General features: G+C 40.7%; 1 protein-coding gene across 12 annotated transcripts in view; it reads left to right on the forward strand.

Annotated features, from left to right (window-relative positions):
- The window catches only part of esrrga (estrogen-related receptor gamma a), a 110,991-nt gene that overhangs the window by 70,407 nt on the left and 17,865 nt on the right, over nucleotides 1-22,719 (forward strand). For 8 of the 12 annotated variants that reach the window (XM_028401939.1, XM_028401935.1, XM_028401936.1 and 5 more), the window contains 3 exons: nucleotides 4,112-4,240; nucleotides 12,514-12,624; nucleotides 14,949-15,131. In XM_028401939.1, coding sequence (XP_028257740.1) covers nucleotides 4,112-4,240; nucleotides 12,514-12,624; nucleotides 14,949-15,131 — 423 coding nt within the window. Of the gene's footprint in view, nucleotides 1-4,111; nucleotides 4,241-7,888; nucleotides 7,945-12,513; nucleotides 12,625-14,948; nucleotides 15,132-22,719 lie in introns of those variants that run through there. The other 4 variants (XM_028401932.1, XM_028401930.1, XM_028401933.1 and 1 more) reach the window with 4 other exon arrangements.

The raw sequence follows: 22,719 nt of genomic DNA on the forward strand, positions 1-22,719 counted from the left end.
AAAAATCTGGCTTATTTTTATTTAATTTTTTAAACTGTAATAATTATGTGGGTTCTCTTTTTGATACCACATCAGCCAAGGATCCATTAAGGAATTTAAATTCAATTCAATTTTAGGCATGGCTATCAAGACTAAAAGTCTATATGACATGGTCAAATAGTTGGTCAGTGTCATGTGATAAATCTTGAAAGACTCAAAGTTATAGAATTAATCTTTTATGATTTGCTCAAGTTTTTTTTAAATAACTAATAGGGCCCATCAGTCAGAAGGGCAGCCCTCTTGTCAGTAAGTCTGCCACTGCAATAACCAAGCTACCAGTCAGCCAGCCAGCCTTCATCGATCCATTGAGTCAGTCAGTCAGTCAGTCAGTCATATCAGACAGGATTCATCTATCTGCCTTTCCATCCATCCACCTATCTGTCGCTGCTTTCTTTTTCCTCCGATAAGCAGCTTTCCCAGTAAAGCCCCAGAGACAGGGACAGGAAGATGTGTGTGTGTAGGGCAGGGGTGGAAGTCTTACATTCACTAGATGGTCACCACTACCTAGAGATGACCTGTATGTGTTTATTATGGGATGAGATCAGGACATGGTGCAATCCCGACAAATAGATTGGGGCACACACATGCAGAGATAAAGGCAGAGACACACAAACACAACCTCATAGAAATACATTCAACCACTGAAACACCAGCACACATCTATAGACAGTCACACACATGACCTTGTAATCATTCTACGTATAGGTTTAACCTAATTCATCTACCGTCGCTCCAGCGTCAAATAGTTGACCAATCCCACATGTCTCATTTCATTTAAAGGGCTTGTTAAAGGTTATATAGGTTAGGCCACAGTTACAGATTAAATACAAAAGCCCAGAAAACATATGGATCTGATGCTGTGGTGACAATAGAACCTCTTTTAAATATGACCTTGAATAGCTTTAAAGCAATTTTCTATCCCTCTGTCTCATCTGCATTTTCAGTGTTTGTAATCCACCCTTCTCCTGTTGTGAACATTAGGGAGGTGAAAGGTAGAGGTTATGGGCCAAGATTTACTCACAGGACCATTGTCACGAATAGTTATGATGAAATATAGAGCATTAGTTGGGATGAAAGTATAAAATACATTTAAAATGACATCCTCATCCATATTTTATGGGCTTAGTTGAGTAAACAAAAACTAAAACTAATGCGTGGTAGTGAAGCTTTGCCCTCTGCCAGGTATGCAGTCCTATTTTAGGAACACATTTCTCTTTCTTTTGTCCATGTTTTATTACAGTAGCACTGTTAACATTTGTTTGGATGAAGGCTGAGCATTCTCAGATCCAGTGGAGCAAATGGGTCATGACATTATCTTTGGCTACACATGGCAAACTCATCCACCGACAGCGTGGATGTTATGTGTCTGTGGGTCTGTGTGTGGGCTTGTGTGCATCCAAATGCAAATGAGCGCCACATTTATGTGCACGTCTGCACACATATTCCTGTTTATGTGTGGTTGTGTGTGTCCTGGCAGAAATGCAGGGCCAGCCTCAGATGGGCAGCGGCAGACATATTGGTATGTTTCAACCCATTAGCCAATAAAACCGCAGGTAATCACCAAAAAACACCTCCAGCTGGACAGGGAGGAGAGCATGAGGTGGGAGAAAAAAGGAGAGGAGAGGAGAAGGGAGGAGACCAGAGGAGAGGACACACACAGAGGAGAAGAGAGGAGAAACAATAAGTAGAGACAAGATATGAGAGAAAGGGGGAAAAGGTAGCAGGATGGACTGAGCACATGGATGTAGGAGGGAATTAGTGGTATGTGCGTGCTGGTGTGTTTGTGCATGTGTGTGTCGCAGCATGGAGGAAGTGGCTCTGGCAGCTGCTGCTTCTGTGGCGTCAGTCCAGCGACACCTGACAACCTGCATCTATCACTCCCTTATTGAGAGAGGGGGATAAAGGGGAGTGAGAAGGAGGGCAAAGTATGTGAGAAGGAGGTATAGGACGATGAAATAGACACAGTGAAGAGGCAACAAGAGTACAAAAGAAAGGTGGAGGAAAGAGGTGATAGTGATGCAGAGCAAAGGAATGACTCAATGGTGCAGTGATGGGATGTTCTAGGGAGAATAAAGTTTTTTTTAAGGCAATAGGAAAAAAAAATTCTGCTGACATACTGACTTAAAGTTTTCTTTATGTAGTGAATAAGAGGTGTCCTGGGATTAAAACATGCAGTGTGTTGGATTCAAATGTGGCTCAGGACACATTCCCCACATTTTTGCCACACGACAGTTAAAATGATCTAAATTGCGAGGTATCAATACAAAAAAGGGAGAAGGGGTTTTGAGGTATAATGTCAGAAGAACCATACAGCACAAAGAAGGCGGCAGGCCAAAACACACACTAACATTCATAATACACAGTCTGTACAATCGTGGTCAATTGTCATGCAGCAGGTGGACATACACACACATCTCCAAGGAGATTGCAGGGGATTTGAGGCCCACATATCCATCCCTTTCTCTCGTTCACATGAACACACACACCCATACAAACCCACTTGTTATACACCGGAGCCTCCAAGAGCCTCTCTGATCTAAGCCCACCCCAATGCACAATAAGAAACATGAAGACACACATGCACAAAGAACTATGAGATACTGGTATAAACCCTTCTATTCTAATTCCAACACTCTTGCCTCCAACTCTGAAGTAGTGTAATCATGTCTGCGTCTCAGCATACAAAGAGTGTACAGCCAGGTGACAAATGGGTTACATGTTTTTGTGTCAGACATAGAGACAGGACAGGAGGCCTAATATAGCCATACCCAACACTGGAAATGGGGTGAATGTTGCACTTGCAGTGTATACTTTTAGGAAATGTCTTGGAATTTCACAAATGTTCTTAATTAAATGTTACAACATTACTACTAGTAGTAATCTTATCTTTGTGGGGGTTAGTCCTGTAAGTGGCTTTTTACTGCAGTTATCCATCTAGCAGTACTTGCATTGAAATAACAAGGCCCTCACTGAGTACCCATTAGCCCATGCAGATCCATGTCATTAGCACATTTAGCCTTAGTGCTAAGTCTTCTACTTAATTGCTGAATTAATCTGTTCTTCATGTATCGTCAGCATGTAGAGATTGAGTAAAAGCTAGCTAGTCCGATCAGTTGTGCATAATAGTCTGCAAGGGTTCCCTCAGCATTTAGCATGTTTAGCCTTCACGTTAACTAACAAGCCCAATTAATAGGTGTCTTGTCACCCATTAAGAACTGTTTGTGCATTTAGCCTTCTCCTGAGCTAACTAGCCCCTTAATCAGCCCAGTAATGAGAAAACATCCTCTCCACAGCAGCAGTCAATAGTAATCACTGTTTACTCTGTTTCAGTGGGAGATGTATTGGCTTACTGGGGTACTGTAGTTGTCAGGTGGGCATGGGAGAAAGAGATTTATTTATTTGATTTATTTTGTTTGTAGTCATATGACTGTGTTCAGATATACACAGTTGTCAGATATATAAACAAGTTGAGATATTCTGTAAACTGTTATAACAAATCCATAACTGTGCCTTGCTCTGAATTGGAAGTTTGGCAAATCACAAAGTGATTATAGCACAATAAAGATCACAAAGAAAGTTCCTCAATCTCCTCTGGAAACTGTAATTTTAGTTGTGAAGTAAATTGCCAACAACAAAGAAAGAAGGAATTGAAAGATACTTTTAAATTAGTATTAAACCCACACTTAAGTTGTTTTTGTTGGCAGGGTTGTGAAGTTAATGGACTTACATTGGTAATAATCTTAGCTTCAGCTCTACATCTGAGTGTCACCACCTGTACTACATGTAGTCACGCAACCTCAACTGACACATGCACATGCTGGATGTAGTCATGTAACATATGTCCATCACCTTAGTCTGTCTTTTGTTGATATTGTAATAATAAATAAAAAATAAAATGTCAGGATCAGCGTTGCTCAATCCACATTTATATGTGTAAGATGTATTTGATACTAGCACATTTTCTTTCCATATGCAGCAGGCTGTGTGGCTATATGCATGCTTATCTGTCGATGTATCTGTCTGAAATGAAACCTTTCCTTCTTTCTTTCTCCAACATGTCTACATGCCACAGGCAATATTGAATACAGCTGTCCAGCCACCAATGAGTGTGAGATCACCAAGAGGAGACGCAAGTCGTGCCAGGCCTGCCGCTTCATGAAGTGTCTGACTGTGGGCATGCTGAGGGAGGGTAAGGGAAAAGGTCTCTTTTCCTTATCTTTCTGTTGACTTTGCTACATGTGACATTTTAGAGCCTATTAGACGTACTTTACTGCATCACCCCTTGTATCAAGTACGCAATACTACACATAACAATTCCCTTCTACAGATATTTGAAATCTATTTCTCCATCAAGTATCCTGTCCATGTCTCCATATTATCATTATTATGATTATTATTATTATTATCATTATATGTGAACAGCTATGTTTCTTATTACCCGTCTTTTATCTGTCTTTTTATCCTTCTGTTGCCTGATGTTCTGCTTTCCCTGTATGCGTATGAGTTACACAACAAGAGTTTATGAGGGGATGCACACACAAACATATTCATGTACAGCCTCTGTCCTGTTTAACTCTACCATAACTGGGTAAGGATCATTGTGACAACCAGCAGTTGCTCAGTAATGAAGAAAGTTAAGGAAAAAAAAAACAGGAGATATTACCTGCCCCCACACCACTTTGATTAAATACACTCACTCTCTCATTTTCACACTCCCTTGTTGCCTTTTGCCTCTTTCTCTCCCTCTTGTCTGCCCACCTCTGACCTTTTTACTCCCACTGCACTTCCAACGATGAAAGGAGGGAGAGGAGTGGTGAGGGAGGAAGAGGAGGGCTGCCAGAGAGAAAGAGGGATATAGAAGGAGGGGGAAGGTGGGAGAAACCTCGGGGAAGGGAGGGAGGGAGAAGAGATTGATTTATAGGAGCAGAGGAGAGGGACCAAGGGAGGATGAGAAGCAGGGGGAGGATGGTTGAATGAAGCAGAAAGTGTGTGAGAGAAAGAAAGGAGAAGAGAGGAGGGTCAAGGTTGTAATTGATGGGAGACCTGGCCTACGCCCCCTTCCTTACAGTGGTCAGGGAGCGTGCCTGTACTGACGCCGCCTGCCAGCCCACCCTCCATCCATTCCTGTCTTCATCTCTCTCTGCAGTTCTCCCACTCAGTATTATTGTTTTTGTTTCTGATGCTTCTTTTATATCTTTCCTTCATACATTGTCCTGTTTATTTGTCATTTCGGACACCCAGATGCAGGGAAAACAGTTTAAATTTATCCATATTAATGTGTAGATCAGTGCGTACCAGAAAGAAAAACCTGACTTTGTAAATATAGTGGTGATTTAAGTCAAATTATTTTCCATAATATATTACAGTTTACATGATGGCATTTGTACAGTAAAGCTGAAGCTTGTTACAGTCCTTTATTATAAATTTGTGAATATTCCTACCAACATCCCAAGTTTCAATCTGCTGTGAAAGCATGCTCATCTCTAGCTCTCTCTTTTGTGCACACTCAGAGAAACGCACACACACTCCCAACAAGCTGCTGTCGTGGCGTTTGTTCTCCCAGTTGATCTGACATAGGCAGAACCTATGTCTCATCTCCTGTTTTGTCTCGAGTATGTGTGTATGTGGTCACAAATGCACACAGGCACACGTGTAATAGCATGTATTATTGGCAGCTCAGACAGGTTCACAGTTTAGTCAGTTCAGACTGCTTCCTCCGACTCAACACAAACCACATCACCCTTGTCTATAGAATCACACGTGGAAAATGTATTTAGGCTTTTTTTTAGCTAATGAGTGACAGGCTTAGAAGCCGACAGTCTCTATACAAAAACAAATAACAAACCACTCATGTTATTGTAAAGAAATGTGCTGTGGTTGTGTGTATGTAGCTGAGGGACATGTGTTTGTGTGTTCCTGTCCTGAGCAGACAAACAAATAGCTCTCTTTTGCTCCTTCCCAGCTCTACACACATACATCATGCACACACACACACACACACACACACATCTGCCTGCATATCTATACATCAACATGACAGACCACCACCACCCCATTTGTTGTGCAGGGTGTGAATTTAATACAAGGGGGTCCCGCTCTACATATGAATAAGGGTCATTTGGAAAATGGATACATCCATTTTCTTATATTTTCTTATTTTAATTCCTTTTAAACCCTATGAAATAATCAACAGCTGTATAGGAGAGTGAATTATTTTTTTAGCTTTATTCTGCTGTAGATAGCTCATGATGTATATTTTTGTTTTGCAGACATATCCCTAAAAACCCCATTATTTCTTTCCCTTAAATGGACCTCCAATATATTATGTCTCTTAAGAGAAATCTTATTTCTCTTATTAGTGTAGTGTTTAGGTGATATTATTTTGAGCAAATAATATCGCTTTGGACAGGAGAACTGGACAACATGAAAGTGAATATTGCTCTACTACCTGGTTAAACTTTTTTTTTTTTTTATCAGACTGGACTTTCTTTACACACACAAACCCTTTTAGGAACATGAGCTACTGTGTTTCACACTACCCTTCTGGGTGTAAGCATTGTAGCTGCAGAATTGCATAGATGATAATGTTAAGTGGCTCAATCAGTTAGCATCAGGGCTAACTGTGGTTGTCAGGGGCTAGCTCACGGGAGAAAGGTGAAGATAAAGTGGTAACTGTGGAGTGGGGAGGAGGACATGGAGTAGAGTGTGTGTGTGGATGCTGCAGTTTACCCCTTAGGGCAAGATCTGCCTCAAATTAGCTTTGTCGCCCTGGGAGACAGAGAGGGTGAGATGAAGAGCAAGTGAGGCAGCAAGGAGGCATGTGAGTGTGTGTGTGTTTGTGTGTGTGTGAGGGAAAGAGAGAGAGGAAAATGGAGAACAAGAGGCTAGAGGGTCAGTAAACCAACTCAGAGCGGGGCTCTTTCTTTATGTTCCCTTAAACGCACACCTGATCATGGGTATGCACTCACATGCAACCCTCTCTGTGTGGAATAAAGGATTGTTCTCGCCCTCTAATGTGAGGAGGAGAGGTGATGAGAGGAGCGAGCGAGCAAGCAAGGGGATAAACTGTAGGAAAGGAAGGAACAAACATGGGGCACCCACCCACCAATATGTAGCAGCTAATTTCTGGAGCAAGGCAATTAAAAAGCCTGATTATATTATGAGAACTACCCCTCTGGCAATGGCTGTCTGTCCATTTTTAATGAGGTCATAATGATGCGTCAGCTCAAGACCAAAAGGTCATGGGGGCGGGACTTAAATCTGGCAAGAGAGAGGGAAACAGAGAGTCAGAGAAAAGGTGGAACTGCAGGTAAAAATAAAAAAAAAACTAGAGAAGCTTCAAAGAGATTTTATAAACTGACAGTGTTTATTTAAATGACAATTCAAAATGTATAAACCAGAAGCTGCCATTTATTTCCATCTATGCACACGAGGCAAGACAGAAATAACAAATTCAACATCAGCAGTAATGCACTGCATTATCATGAACAGAATACAAAACACAGATCAGACATTTGAACATGAAAGGCTTTGGCAGAGACACACAACCCAGGAGCCAGCAGTATTCAGTAGACGTGTATACTGTACATGTGCTCATATTGACAGATTTGCTCCCGTACAACAGCAGCTTTGATGATGGCACATCTGATGAGTCGTGGTTAAACAGACAAAATGTGTTGAATCCAAACTAAAGCTTCCGTCTCTATAATGTCATAAATGGCCAGCTGGATTCAGATGGTAGACTACTAGAGGGACAAGTCCATGGACTGCAAATATAAACCTTGGCATAGTGCCCCACACATGCACATAAACACACACACATTAGCAGTTTGTGCCAGCTTCGGCCATGCTCCCCACAGCCTCAAAGACCTAATGAGTGAGATCGGGTGGAAGGCTCCAGTCTGTGTGAGTGTTGCAGCTTATGTGTATACAGCTGGTTGCGTGTGTCATAACTCCTCTGATAGCTCAGCTCTTGACTGCTGCTATGCAGTCTTATGGAGTCCTACATGCTGCAACCAAGACACATTTCCTACACATGAAGACAGTTTTTGAGTTGTAAAAAAGAAGATGAAGTGACAGGACCAAGCAGAATCTTTTAATAATAAAATAAGAATAATAGAAAGTGCAAGATAGAAGAGTGTAAAAGAAAGGCTGATGGAGAGAAGGAGACTACAGGAGGGGGGGAAACAAAAGGGAGCGCCAGACAACTGGTGGCGTCTGGTGTTCCCCCATGGGAAACTTGTAGCTAAATCTGGCCCTGTAGCGTCTGTCCTGCATGAGTGTGTGTGCGAGTGGCATCTGGTTGCATCCCAGCTAGAAAGGAGTGATAATGGAAATGGTGTGACGGGAGATCCTCCTAAGTGGTCCACTCGCTTTCACATACATCTTTTCATGGCGGGGAGGAGAGGAGTTGGAACAGACGCTCAGAAGGGACGTTCTAAATTGTTGTGTCTTTGTAAGCAGCCCTTAACATAGATGAAGATGGAAATCTGATGTAGTTGAAAGAATCAGTGTGCTATGTGAACACAGCTTTAAAATCTAAAACAGGCCACACTTTAAGGTTCTTACGCGGTCTCACAGACACACACTCACAAGTTCACACACCAGTGACAGCCACCTGCCCGCTGCCTCAGGCACTGCTGATCTGATCTGTTCTGGTCTAAACAAACGTCACTGCATGACACTACACACATTTTCCTCCTAACACCCCCACCATACCTCTCTCATGTTTTCTTGTTATGTTCTTCTTTTTAATTTTGAGCTTAAAGACCATAACACACCAGAAACAACAAGGCTCTTAATTTAAAACAACTTGTAAATTTAACACGTCTGTTTTTTCTGCAACAGTTTAGAGGTATATTTGTAACATTTTTCTCTTACCCTAAATTTCATTAAGTTGTAGACTTACTTTTTGCTCTTTCCGATTAATGTCCTCATAACATGAGTAACACAGGTATCTTTCTCTCTCGCAAACACACACACACACTTACACACACAACATTTCAGTGGGTCCGGTGTCTTGCCCAATCTTCTCAGCCATCAGTTCTTAAACCCATATAGGAAAACCTTTAATGTTATTACATCAACACTGCAGTTTAACACACACACACACACACACACACACTGTAAAACTGGTTTAGGTGGGAGAGAAGATTCGAGGCTGACAAAACACTCCTCTTTTTCTTTGCTGTGAATAACTGAAATCTGTCTATTTTGTCCTCTTCCTCCAATCTCCTCTCAATCCCATACTCCGCCATTCTCTTATCATATCATTGACCATCTAAAATCAATCCATATTATGTTTTTTACCTTACCATCCTCCTCTCTCTCCTCTGTCTTTCACTTGCATGCACTTACATGTCAAAGGCATTTTACTCACAATCCTTCAACTGTTCAAGAACACACACATACGCTGACACAGAGCGATGCCAGTGCAGTGTAAAAATCTATGCTGATGTGATCAGTGCAGATCGTGCTATTGACAGACAACAATATTCCCACGATACGAACGATTCACCTTCATCACTGTCAGAGAGTCTCTGCATGTGCACATACATGACTATACAGCATGTGACAAAAAGGGTACAATATGAAGGGAAAGGAAATATATATAGAAATATATAAGTAGAAAGGAATATGGCATGAGACTGTGTGATGTTAAGACACTGAAGATGTAAGCTGAGGTGCCCTGTTAGTTGACATACTAAAATATGGATAAGGCAAATAGCACCAGAAATTGATTATTTTTCATATATTCTTGTTGACTAATTTTTCCTCATACTTCTTTCTTCCTTGTTGACCAGACCATCCATAACTGACCTCTAACACATTCCATTTTTCTACATTTCATTTCTTTTCATGTGCCTTTTAATTACATTTTGTACTTGTGCTTAATTATTTCTGCCTTTACTTCTTCATTTTTACATGTTTTCCTTACTTTTCCTTCTTCCTTCTTCCTCTCTCTTTTTTCTCTCCAGTCCTCCCCTAATTCCTTTCCTCCTCTCCTATCTTGCCCATTCTTTATGATTTGAAGGCTCATTTGTTAGAGAAGGTAGTGCACTCTCACTCTCCCAATAGCTTCCTCCTGTCTCTTTTTTGTGGGCTTTGGAAATATAATTTTCAATTTTTAATTTGATTCATTTAGATTTGATCATTAATCAGTGCTGAGAGAGAGTTAATTTGGTGGAAAATAGATGAGGTAGTTAGAGAGTGCTCTTTATGAACTGAGCCCAGCTCAGCACTGGGTTTTAGGTATATGGAAGAAAAGAGAAAAACTGAGATTGTCAGGGTTTGTGTCTGGTAGAGAAAGAAAATCCTCAGTGTAACTGGAAGTACAGTGTGGCATGCAGAGTGTGTGTCTTTATGTTTACAGTAGTTACTACCCTTTAACATCACAAATCATTTTCACTACATTTTAATGAATAAACACACCTCAAGCTTGTATGGCTCACCATTAATATTTCAAGTTTTTTGCCATAGTGATTTTAATTTCATTGACATAACTACAATAAAAAAGCATTTCTACTTTTCAAAGTAGTAGTAAATACACAGTATATTTAATGCTATGCAAAAACAATCATGTGATTTTACTTAAATGAAATGCTAATCAAAAATACAGTAAGTAAGCTCACATTTTCACTCACTTTCTACCTTTACATTATTACTTTCATCACTAACCAAAGCAAGGTGACTTGTTGAGCATCCCTAACACATATAGTTCATTAGTCTATTATATTGACCTTGGTAAGGAAGGAATAAGTACGGGCATGCTCTGGAAGCAGCCTTAGTTGCAGACACTTGCACCTTCAATTTAACTGCTCCCAACATTATGGTCAGCACTGTTTCTTTTGTTTTGATATCATGCTGTCTTCCTAAATTAGTAGCCAAGCTGGTGGTGCCACTGCTGCAGTGCATGTCTGTAGTACGTGTGAGTATTTTTCTTCACATCAAGGCTAGATGAGCATTCCCTGGATTTAATCCCAATCATAGTATATTCAACTGGATCTGAAGCCTCTGAGCTAAATGCAGAGGTTCTTCTTCCATTTGTTTTATTTACAGGTTATTTGTTCTCCCCTGCACTTTGCCTTTACAGCTCGGTCATCTTTCGAACGCTGTTTTTTTCTTTCTCTCTTTCTCGCTCTATTCTGACCAACCATTGACCCAGGCAGTGTTGAGCAAGCTGCTTGTCAGGGCTTACCCAAACACAAAATAGGGGTGTGCGTTAGAGAAACATAGATGTTGTGTGGATGTGTACGAAAGTGTAAGGAGCACAGAGTGAGTGTGTGAGTGGGTTTGTACCCCCTGGTGTTAAGAGTCTCTTGACCGTTTGCTGACACTGGCCCCCCCACTGTACCTGGACTGTCAGCCCTTCTGTCTACCTGTCTCTGTCTCAAGCATACACACACACACACACAGACACAGATGCATGTCATTTTCAGTTCACTGGGCTGATGACTGTCTAAGCTTGTTAGTGTTTTTCTAAATAGCTGTAAAGATACATTCATGCCCAGTTTGGTCACCAAAATGCACACACGTACAACAGGAAAACATGGCATTACGAATGCAGACTAATGCACAAACATGCTCCCTGACTTTTCCTTTCCTGCCAATGGAAGTCTTTCTGTGAAATCTCTAAGGTGTGTTGTCTTGAAAGTGGTCAGCACATTTTTCAGAGGATTTAAATCTCTCTGTGTGAGCAAATCTCTCTCTTGCCTTCACACTCTTATTGCACTCCTCCTCCATCTTTCCCCCCTCTGTGTCTCTGTAGATTAAAAAAATCCTTATTGTTTTAATGCTCTTTATGTCAGATAACCATCAAATCAAATGGTGCAGTTTGAATACTGTTGTATAAATATTAAGAAATATTAATTCTTCTTTTCATTTGTTTTTTTTTTATGTTATTTTTGAAATTATCTTTTTGAATTAAATAAATTCATCTGGTCGTTGTATTTCTAATTTTAAAAATTACAAGACTTCTTACCTCTCCTCCCCTTCTCCAGGGTACATGACACCTCTGTCTTCCTTATCCATCTTTAAGTGGTAACCACGGTAACATCCAATCCCCTAAGAGATCAGCCTAATTAAATTAGAACTCCTTTGTGTCAATTAATTAACGTAACAGAGAAGGAGACAGCAATAGAGACTGAGACTGAGATTGGGCAAGAGAAAGTAAGAGTCAGAAAGCCAGAGAGACATGAGAGAAGTAAGGAGAGAGAGAGAGAGAGAGAGAGAGAGAGCTTTTACTCTCTTGGTGTTCTTGTAAATGAGTACCTTTAACAAGCTCAACAATAGCATAAAAGTGAATACACGAGTGTATAACAAACACATATGTCAGGTTCCTGCAGTCCACACTCTTTATCTGCTTGCCTTTTCTTGCAAACTACATTTGTTTTTCTTGTCTTCTAAAGTAGACAAAAGGTCCTTTGTGTCATGTACTTTATATTAATACATAATTCTTTCTGACATTTCTCACAGGTGTTCGTCTGGACAGGGTTCGTGGTGGAAGACAGAAGTACAAACGCCGGATAGATGCAGATAACAGCCCGTACCTGAACCCACAGCTGGCTCTGCCTCCCAAAAAGCCATGTAAGAACATATTCACATGCAAAACACGAGCAGGCTCTGTCTGCGAACAGTATGTAAAAACACTGCAACAGTCAATGACTATGAACAGCTATATATATTATAGTAAAATAAATGAGTGATGATCATAGTAGACAGCTCACAAGAAATATTCAGATTCAGCATATTGTATCACTATGTGCATGTGGTGTTTCCTGCTATAACAAGTCATTGTTTAGAGACCAAGAGTACAAGAAACTATTTCTGACAGTTGGGCAGTAAAAACATTTCAACAGACACACAAACACACACACACTCATAAACAGACACGGGGCAGTGGGGAACCCATCTGTTTGGGACCATGTTTATTTCCCTGTTTCTACTGCTACCAGTTTGGGATCATAACATTTTATATGTGTAATATTTCACCATAAAGGTATTCATTTAGCTCCAGCCAGATTGGCTGTGTTTTTTAAAGAATAAAACCAGAGCCAAAGCCTGATGATTGAAAAATTAACAAGGGAGAGAGTGACTAAGGGACAGGTAGAAACAACGAGGGAGAGAGACTCAACCTAAATAAGAGGTTTCTCAGAGGAAGAGAGAAGAGGAGGTTAGTGAGAGAGACGAAGGGAGAGGGAGGGAGACCAGCCAGAACCCTAATCCGGATTAAATCCAATCTGGCAACCACATCAAACTAGAGTTAGCTCTCTAGCTAACCGTCTGCTTGCACACATATTACACACAAACACACACACACATGCAGTGCAGATTGAGCAGTGTTTAGCAGCTTGGTCCCCAAAGCCCATTTTGCTTAAAGCTGGAGCATATTCTGCTTTAGGCCAATATGCTGAATGGCTGCACGACAGCTTACTGGGACTTTTGCACTACTAATCATTGAAATGATGGGATAATATATGTGTATGGATTTATCATGTATGTGTTTGCATACACAATCCATACATCTGCTCTAGCTAGCCTGAATGGCCGGCTTTAGACCAATTTCACTCAAAACTGATAAAATTATAGAACTTTAGACTTTAGTGCTGCATCTGTGGTTCCTACATATATATCTCTATTTATCCATGACCATAAATCTCTTTGTCCAAAGTATACTGTATGGGATTGATATAGACTATATCTCCCCTGTTCTTTCTCTCTCACATAGTCAATAGACACACAAAATCTTTCTGTCCTTCTGTCTCTCACACAGATGCACTCACACAGCCTATCTATCTGTAGCCCAATCCCCAGCCTCAGCGTCACCATTGATTGTGTGAGATCAGAACAATAGCCCAGGGTTTGGAAATGGGCTTCCATTGATTCTAATTAGGGAAACATTAAATAAGATTTACCCACAGATACTGCAGTGTGACTCAGATTGGTTAGGCTCAAATGACCCTGCAGCCGGACAATGTCTGTGGACACACACACACATATATATATATATATGTATACACACAGATGCACACACAAGAGAATTGGGGGTGGTGGACAGTGTTAGATCAATACACAACTCATCCCCACAACTCTGTTTCACTCTCTCTTGCTGTTTATCTCTATCTAGCTGTCGTGCTCTGGACTCTTCCTGTCTGTCTTTTGCAATCTGTCCATGGCTCTATTTCTACCTGTCTGTCTTCGCTGATTTTTTCATTGCTAATCTCTCTCTCCCTCTATCCTTCACTCAGCTCTTGCTCTCCTATCCCCCGTTATTATTCCCATGCTTGATTAGTCAGTGGATTAATTTGGAAGCAGGGTATCAGTCTGTTACTAATGGGCCATAGAGGTCTCATCACCACATGTCACCAGTACCAGCTGAGCTGTTTGGCTTTCAGTATTATCTTTCCCTTCTGTACGTATCCATGAAGCTTCTTAAGGTTGTGATACAAAAGGCAACATTTTGGGCAACTTGGATCACTGGCACTGATTGTTTTTAATCATATCTCCTGTTTGGGCACATGCAATATACATACACTTTCAGTTTTTATACATGTTTAATCCTTTTGTCAAATGTATTTTCATGTTTATTCATACCAGAATATATATTGTTATAAAATGGCATAAATGTAAAGTAACTGTTTTGTTTGATGGTGTTGATGTGCTGTGTTCTAAACAGCCCCTCATTTATATGTTAATGAATTGTATCTCTTTTTAATTTACCTAGTATAATTATCATTATAGGAAATAGTTTAGACATATGTGTTACCAGTAGGCCATGTTATCAAGGACTTTGAATATGACCTTTCACACTTTTGCACCGGATTGGTGTGGAACAGCTTGTAGCCTAATACGGCAAACATTCACCATCTCTCTGTCTCTGTGTCTTTCTCCTTGTCTGGTGGTCATGTCAGTTGCCTTTGGCTGCCTTGCAGATAACAAAATCGTCTCTCACCTGCTGGTGGCCGAGCCAGAGAAGATTTATGCCATGCCTGACCCAACAGTACCAGACAGCGACATCAAGGCCCTCACTACACTGTGTGACCTGGCGGACAGAGAGCTCGTGGTCAACATCGGTTGGGCCAAACACATCCCAGGTAGTAAAAATGAAAATAACCCTGAACCCTGACTCTCACGCTGAATTTAACCTGACCCTACACACACATCTACATACACAACCAGCTGAGAGAGTTGGATCAGACGCCCCAGATGCAGTTTAGGCACACTTACATAATGTACACATAAGCGCACCTGGTGCTGAGGTGTCACCTTGACCCCTAATCCTTGCACTCAGACAGTTTGAACTATTGACTTCTCCAGCTGACCGATCATCACAGGCAACCCCTCCCACATACACACACACAGAGAAAATAAATATAATGAAAATGTCAGATTCACTTGATAAATATACAATGTAAACAGTGAAGCCTGTTTGAGACTAGCACATCTGTGTTCCTCTACAAGTCCATTACTAAAAGAAGAAATCAATCTACTTAAAGTAACCCATTTCCTCTCTTAATCTGATCAAAATTTGGTCTGGAAGATCACAAAATTAACATAATGGAAGAGCCCTATAAAATGAAAAGAAATATAATAAAATATGAAAAATGCATCCACCTTTTAAACCTTAAGGCTAAAATGAGGAAGAAGACAGTTAACAAGCTGTAGGAGAGAATGAGATGAAAACTATAATCTGGTTTTGGTCTTAGTGAGACAGCCTGCTGTGACAGCAGAGAGGAGGAAGAGCAGTGTCTCAGATTAACTCAGATTAGCAGAAAGATTAGTCCCATTGTCAGCTGCAAATGTGGAAATAGAATAGAACAGAATAAAATATAATGGAAAAATTAATAGAATAGAATAGAATAGAATAGAATAGAATAGAATAGAGGGTTATAAGTAAATGGTGAAACACCAGATTAGAGTCATAAACACCCCTCACTCATGCTGCACATATGAATAAATCAGCAGTGTTGGATAACAATGATGCGCATATAGCATCAATAAATCTGAAAATAACTGTGAGAAAGAGAAAAAGAGATGAAAAGAGAGAGAGATGGGAATATACATTGCTTCTTGTTAGTGTATTGATCTAGGCTGCTATATGGCCCATAGGCAGACATATATATTGATCTATATGCTAAGTATAGCTCTTTGAAAATTTGTTTTTCTCTTTTAAAGCAACATATAGCCTCATCCTACTCTGTTTTTCCTATGCTCTCATCTAATTTCCTCATGACCCTTCCCCTAGCATCCTTTTAACTTCCTTACTCTACTTACACATTCACAAGAATGACTCCCAGATACTGTATACACACAAACATTCATTGAATGTATTGTTTTTCATCAGACCTGTATGCCCTTTTGCTTAGTGTTGTTACAAATGACACCAGGTTATGTGGTGGGGCTTAGTGTGTGTGTCTGTGTGTGTGCTGCTTTCTGTATGAAGGGACCGAAGCGCAACGATTGCTTGGAGGAGGAGAGAAGATGTCGTGATTAGATGAACGAGGAAGGCAATCCACTGCTCACAGAGAAAGATAGAACTCTTCATCTTCCGAGAATGTGTGTGTGTGTGTGTGTGTGTGTGTGTGTGTGTGTGTGTGTGTGTGTGTGTGTGTGTGTGCGTGCGCGCACGTATGATGTGACCACTTTATGAAATCCTCACTGTTTACACCTGTGAACACTGATGTAATACTCAGACTCACACCTGACACACATGCACTTACATGCCCTCACATCTACTGTTCACTCAGGTAGGAAAGGATTGTCAGAAAGAAATACACCTACTCAACAAACTTTATCAGCCTCTTACACACACACATGTACACACATTTAATGGAAAAGACCTGTTCACCTTTTTGCAACCATTTATTTCACACCTTGTGTGTGTGTATTGTGTGTGTATGTCTGTTTAGTGCACATGAGTTTAGTGAGAATGTAGCTGTGCAGCGGGTACTTGTGAACATACACAAGTCTTTGGTCGCCATGCTACAGTAATTTTTTTAATCAAATTGATGGAGAAAGACAGAGACAAAGAGAAAAAAGACAGAGGCAGAGAGAGGGGAGGTGAAGCCAATTTATGCTTCATGATATGGCTGCGCAGTGCAGCATACACACACACGCACATACACACACACACACACAAAGGCTGCTAACAGTGGTAACAACGTGTCAAGGCGAGCGCCAGGCAGCTAATTTGAAGTCATTAGATGTCTGCCGTACTGGCAACAATTTGTTACGCTCTCACACGCGCAAACGCACACACAAAAACACATCACATGCACACACTGAGTTAAGAGCCGTCTGCGGATAGCGAGGAGCCTAAATTGTAAACTAATTTAAACATCACTCAGCGTTAGAGAGGCTGCCTGCAAGACAGGCCCCTGGATAACAAGGCTAGGGTACGTGCGCCTGTGCGTGTGTGTGTGTTGCTAGTCATGTTTGACACACAGTCACCGAACCTTATAGACTTTTGGCAACATACACACACACATATACACACGCATATCCCTTTGATTGGTTCTTTTATTCTAAGACTTATATGTGTGTGCACGCTCATTTCCATACTGATATGGCCTTATGCAAACATTTGATATGTCATTAGGAGAGGAAAATGAGGTTTCAGACACAGTGTGCGTCTCTTGTTATCCCACAAGGAATCACACATGTACTTCACTCATGCACATGTGTGGCAGGGCAGTGATAAAATACATGCAAATGCATAAACACACAACCAATAGAAGCTGAATGAAACTGTGGGAAACACAAGTGACCCATGCATGCACACATATACTCACACTATACCGTATGTAAGCTGGTAAACCGTTACACACACTGAATACTGAGGATGTGTGGAATCAGAAGTTATTATTCGAAGGGTGCGAAAGGCCTTAGTGTCCAATAATATGGATTAGTGAAGAGAAGATCTCATTTTAATAGCTCTCAAAGAGACAACTCTAGTTACGTATTAGGCTGCATGTCATTGTGTGTGTGTGTTTGAAGGAGGAATGAAAAGCAGTCAGGTGAGAAGAGGAAGAGAACAGCAAATATTTAAACAGGAGCGGATGAGAGAGTGAATTAAAAGAAAGAAAGGCCATTCAAATGAGCCATTTATCTGTCAGTAGAATTAGTCTTTTCATCCTCTCTTTTCTGTTCCCTTTCTCTCTCTCTCTCTCTGTCTTTCTCCCTCCCTTTCCCTCCCACCATAATAACTAAATGGCTACCGGGCAGTCATACTAGCAGCTCTTATCTAGACTTGCGGACACAAAAGAGAAAGACAGACAGGCGAGCACTTGACTTGACGAAAGAGCAAGGAATGAACAAATGAATGAATCAACGAATGAGAGCCAGAACCTATAACAGTCTATTTTACCAGAACCAGGGGCCTTGCCATTAGTGCTTTTTTTACACCCCCCCCCTCCCCTATTCTTTCTTTATTCAAGAAAGAAATTGCTCTTGGGCCACCCCCACTCCTTCTCCACCATTCTCTTGCTTCCCTATCTCCTCTTACTTGCTCTTTCTTTTCTTACAGTCTTTCTCCCTCTCTTTTTCTTTCCCCTTTCAATTTTGACACTCGGGATAAGCAGTCTATGTGTCTGCAGTAACGCAGCATGATTGAGCTGTAAAAATGGGGGATGGGGGTTGGAAGTGTGTTGTCGTCCATCCGTTCATTTAATCGGTCTTTATGAAGATATGGGACTAGGGTGGGCTAACAGGTGAGGATAGGTGGTGTCTTCCTCATACTCAGCATGCTGCTCTCCACTTTAATATTAATCTGCCTTGTTTATTTCTCTTTGAAACAAAAAGTTTAATATATAGGTGATAATATAACAGAATGTAGGTTTAGGTCTGAATCCCACTTCAAGTGTGTTCCACGTTCATATTTATTTCAAATATCTTTTTATATAACCTCCTTGGTAAATTACAGGTATCGTGAAAGAAAGAGAATGAACCATATATACAAGGCTGAATGGAAAGAGAGAAAGGAGAGGGAATGAACAGAGAATGGGAAGCAGACAGGTCACATACATTACCTCAGTATAGCTTAGATACTCCCACAGAGCCTTTAACACAATACTGTTATGACCCCCGGCTAAATATCCCCCCACCTCTTCAACCTTTTTTTGTGACCTCCTTTTTCTCCCTCTCTCTCCCTCTCTCTGCCTCTTTCTGTGTCTCCCTCCTTCCCTCTCTCTCTCTGACCTGACCTCCCACCCTCTCTCTCCATGGTATCCTTAACCTCTTCATTATCAAGTCAACCTCATCTCTCAGCTCCTGTCCCTTTCCACGCCCCTCTTCTTTCATCCTACCAACCAGCCACCATGTTTTCCCTTTGGTTAGCATTGTTTGTATATGTCTCTACAGATACAACAATCAGTGTTTCAAGAGTCCAAGTGTATCTTTTGATTTTGAAACGGTGTGTTTGAATTCTCATTGAGCACATTTATGTTTGTGATATGCTAAAACTGTGACAGTGAGTCACCCAGTGAGCAAAACCCTCCCTAACCTTTCTCTCTGCTGCTGTTCTGTAGTGTTCTATCTCTTTTGGGCATGTAATAAATGGTTTTCACTTAGAGATTTAGTGAACCAGTCAAGCATTTAGCTGTTCAGGCTGCCAGTCAGTCTGTTAGTTAGCCAATCAGTCAGTCAAGTAACTACACAGCCAGTCAATCAGCCAGATAGCCAACTTGTAGTCAGCAAATATTGATTAATAGAAGTGTCCTGCTCCTTTTAGCAAATCAAATGTTGAGTCTCAGCAGCCAAGGGGAAACTCCACACACACACACACAGAGAGAGAGAGAAACCCACCCTAGACTGAGTTTAGTGAGTGCAGCTCACTAAATTAACACTGACACACATTATAACACTTCACAGTGAGCTCCAAGTGATTCTTGGTGTGTGTCCATCTGTGTGTGAATGTAAAAGCCCAGACTGGTGATGATGTCACTCTACAGTCATTAAGTCTGTCACCAATCAGCAAAGAGGTTGTTGGGCGCGGTAACAGAGTGGTAAATCAGAAGTCAAACAGCAAACACACACACACACTTTATATTCCAGTTCATCATGAGCTCTATTGGCATGAAACTTCTGATACTGTTTTCTGGTGCCACATCTTGTCCTAATTTACTCCCTTCCTGTGTGCTCTTTAGCAGAAACTTCAAACCTATTACCCCTGTAAATAAAATGCTATAAAAATGCACACACAAAAATATACATGGACACACACCACACACAGAAGCACAAGCAGATTTGACCTCATTCTGTCGGCTAAGGCTAGTTCACCTTGACAGTCACAGCATGTTGGGTGCCTTCTTGACACACAACAAAAAATACTTCACATTCTCATAGGCTCACATAGATGAAATATTTAATAGAAAAAAGGTTTGAAAGGTCAAAACAAGGTTCAACAACATAGATTCAAATGTCAATTGTTTTTTCCTGAGTTGCTTAAATGCATGTTCTAAATGCTTCTGTCTCCATTTTCTAAAGAAGCCAAACTAAATCTGACAGAAATCAGGTTGTAGTTCAAATCTGATTGTGTTCAAAGCTTTCCTCCTTTGTATATGTATCACTCTTTCTTCATGTGTGTATTTCCAGTCTCTGTTGATTCTCGCTGAGCTCTGATGGGCGTGTTTAATTTCCATTTCTGCTTATCCCTCAGCTACATAACCTATTTAGAGGCTGAGGCCTTGGTTTCAAGTGTGTGTGTTTGCTTATGTGTGTGTGTTTGTCCGTTTCATTGTCTACATTCATGCAAAAGAGATATCTTGTTTTCCTTTTCACCATGATTTCCTTCTTGCAGCCCACACAAACAAACACATGCCTGTTTGCAGATGAAAACAAATATTGATGAAATCAAATTAGAAAAAGAATATTTGATATCTGAGCTTAATGTTTGGATTAAGTTGGGCTTTCTTTATTGGATTAAGCCTGTGGGCATATCATCAATATGAGAAAACAGAGAAGGAAAAACATTTTCCTTTTTGATGCATTGCTTTCATGTCATAACTTCTACTCATATTTACTTTTTAGTACTTGCTATTCTCTTTTCTGCTATTGTTACTGAGTCATCAATCAGTGATAAAGCATTAGCAACCTGTCACACATATATGACTGGCCTCCACACACTATCATTGTATCCTCATATGTCACAAAATATCAGACCAGCAATTCAAAATGAAGAATAAAAAAGACTGAAATGACTTGAAGAGTTGTGGCACTGCAACAAATAAACAGGTAAAATACCTGTACCTGCTGAAATTCATTGAATACAAACAACATCTGAATTCTCAATAATTCATGGTGTCTCATTAGACATACTTTTCATTATAGGTCATTTTAATAGTATAGATTTGTTAAAATGAGCATGCAAATTAGCAAAAGTGACCAAAAAAAACACAAATATTGAAGTTGTGAGATAAGCACTCAGCATCACATTGCAGTGTTTTTATTAGTTTGATTGCATTTGCAAATCAAATTCATTTGTCTATCAGCCTTTGAGACACAGCCTGCAATCTGAGTACACTGACTAATCTGCATCAAATAATATCTGTCACACATGCACACACAAAAGAAGGCTGCATACATAGCCATGCACACCAGTCTGTGCACAGACACACATCTTGCACACATCTATGGATACACAAACACTTCTAAAAACGCAGACACACACTTACAAAGAAGCTCTAATACACAGTGAATGTGCACACACACAGACGTGCACAGTTTTATAATATGTGAAATCAGACGAGCAGTAACAAATAAATCAGCACACCATCTGAGCCCATCATCATCTAAGTCATTACTAGCAAACAGTCAGCTTTTACTACTTTCAATTTGCTTTTGTCTGTGTGTGTCTGTGTCTGTGTGTGTGTATGTGGTTGTCTAAGAAAGAGAGAGAGAACGAGAGAGATGATATGATGTGATATGCTGGCGGGGCATAAAGATAGATGATCATAATTACGCACAGGCCAAACTCCATTTCAAATCATCATCATCCTATTCTATCTGTTGGACCGCACACACACCAAAAGCAATATAAAGAGTTCACACACGTATAGGGATTCACTGACACCCTCACACATATCACACACCTATGCATGCTGCAAATCTTGTGGAAGGAGGGACAGACATGTCATGGCATCACATTATTTCTGTCGGTTCATGCAAAGTTCACAGACATGAAATAGTTATTCTCTGGCTCTCCAGGTCCTCTCTCTCGCTCTGGTTATCTACCTTTCCTCAGTTTCTGTCATTTGCTTATTTGCACTGATTAGTCTCATCTTCTCCCCATTCTCTTCTCCTCTTTCTTCCTTGTTTGTAACATGTTTGTTTATTCCTTAGCCCCCTTCATTTTACTCTCCTCCTCTTCCTTTTTTCCTGCCAAGTGTTCCATCCATTCCCGTTCCTCCTCTTCTCTCTCTCATCCTCCATCCATCGTTCTTAAATAACTGACTGGAGGATTCATCCTTTCCATCAGGAAATAAGCAGGTGGGAAAATAGGATTGGAGCGTGCCTGTCACCAGCTGGGGACGACTTATGGCCTGTGCGCCCAGCATACACACATATAATAGAAAACACTGCTAAGGGCAACAGTTTGGGACTTTGCCCTTTTGCCAATGTGTGACCCAAGAAGGGTTAAAGGGTAATATATCTACACTTATATTTGTTATAAATAATAGCAGTGGT

The sequence above is a fragment of the Parambassis ranga genome, chromosome 3 (genome assembly GCF_900634625.1).
Source record: "Parambassis ranga chromosome 3, fParRan2.1, whole genome shotgun sequence".
Lineage (NCBI taxonomy): Eukaryota > Metazoa > Chordata > Actinopteri > Ambassidae > Parambassis > Parambassis ranga.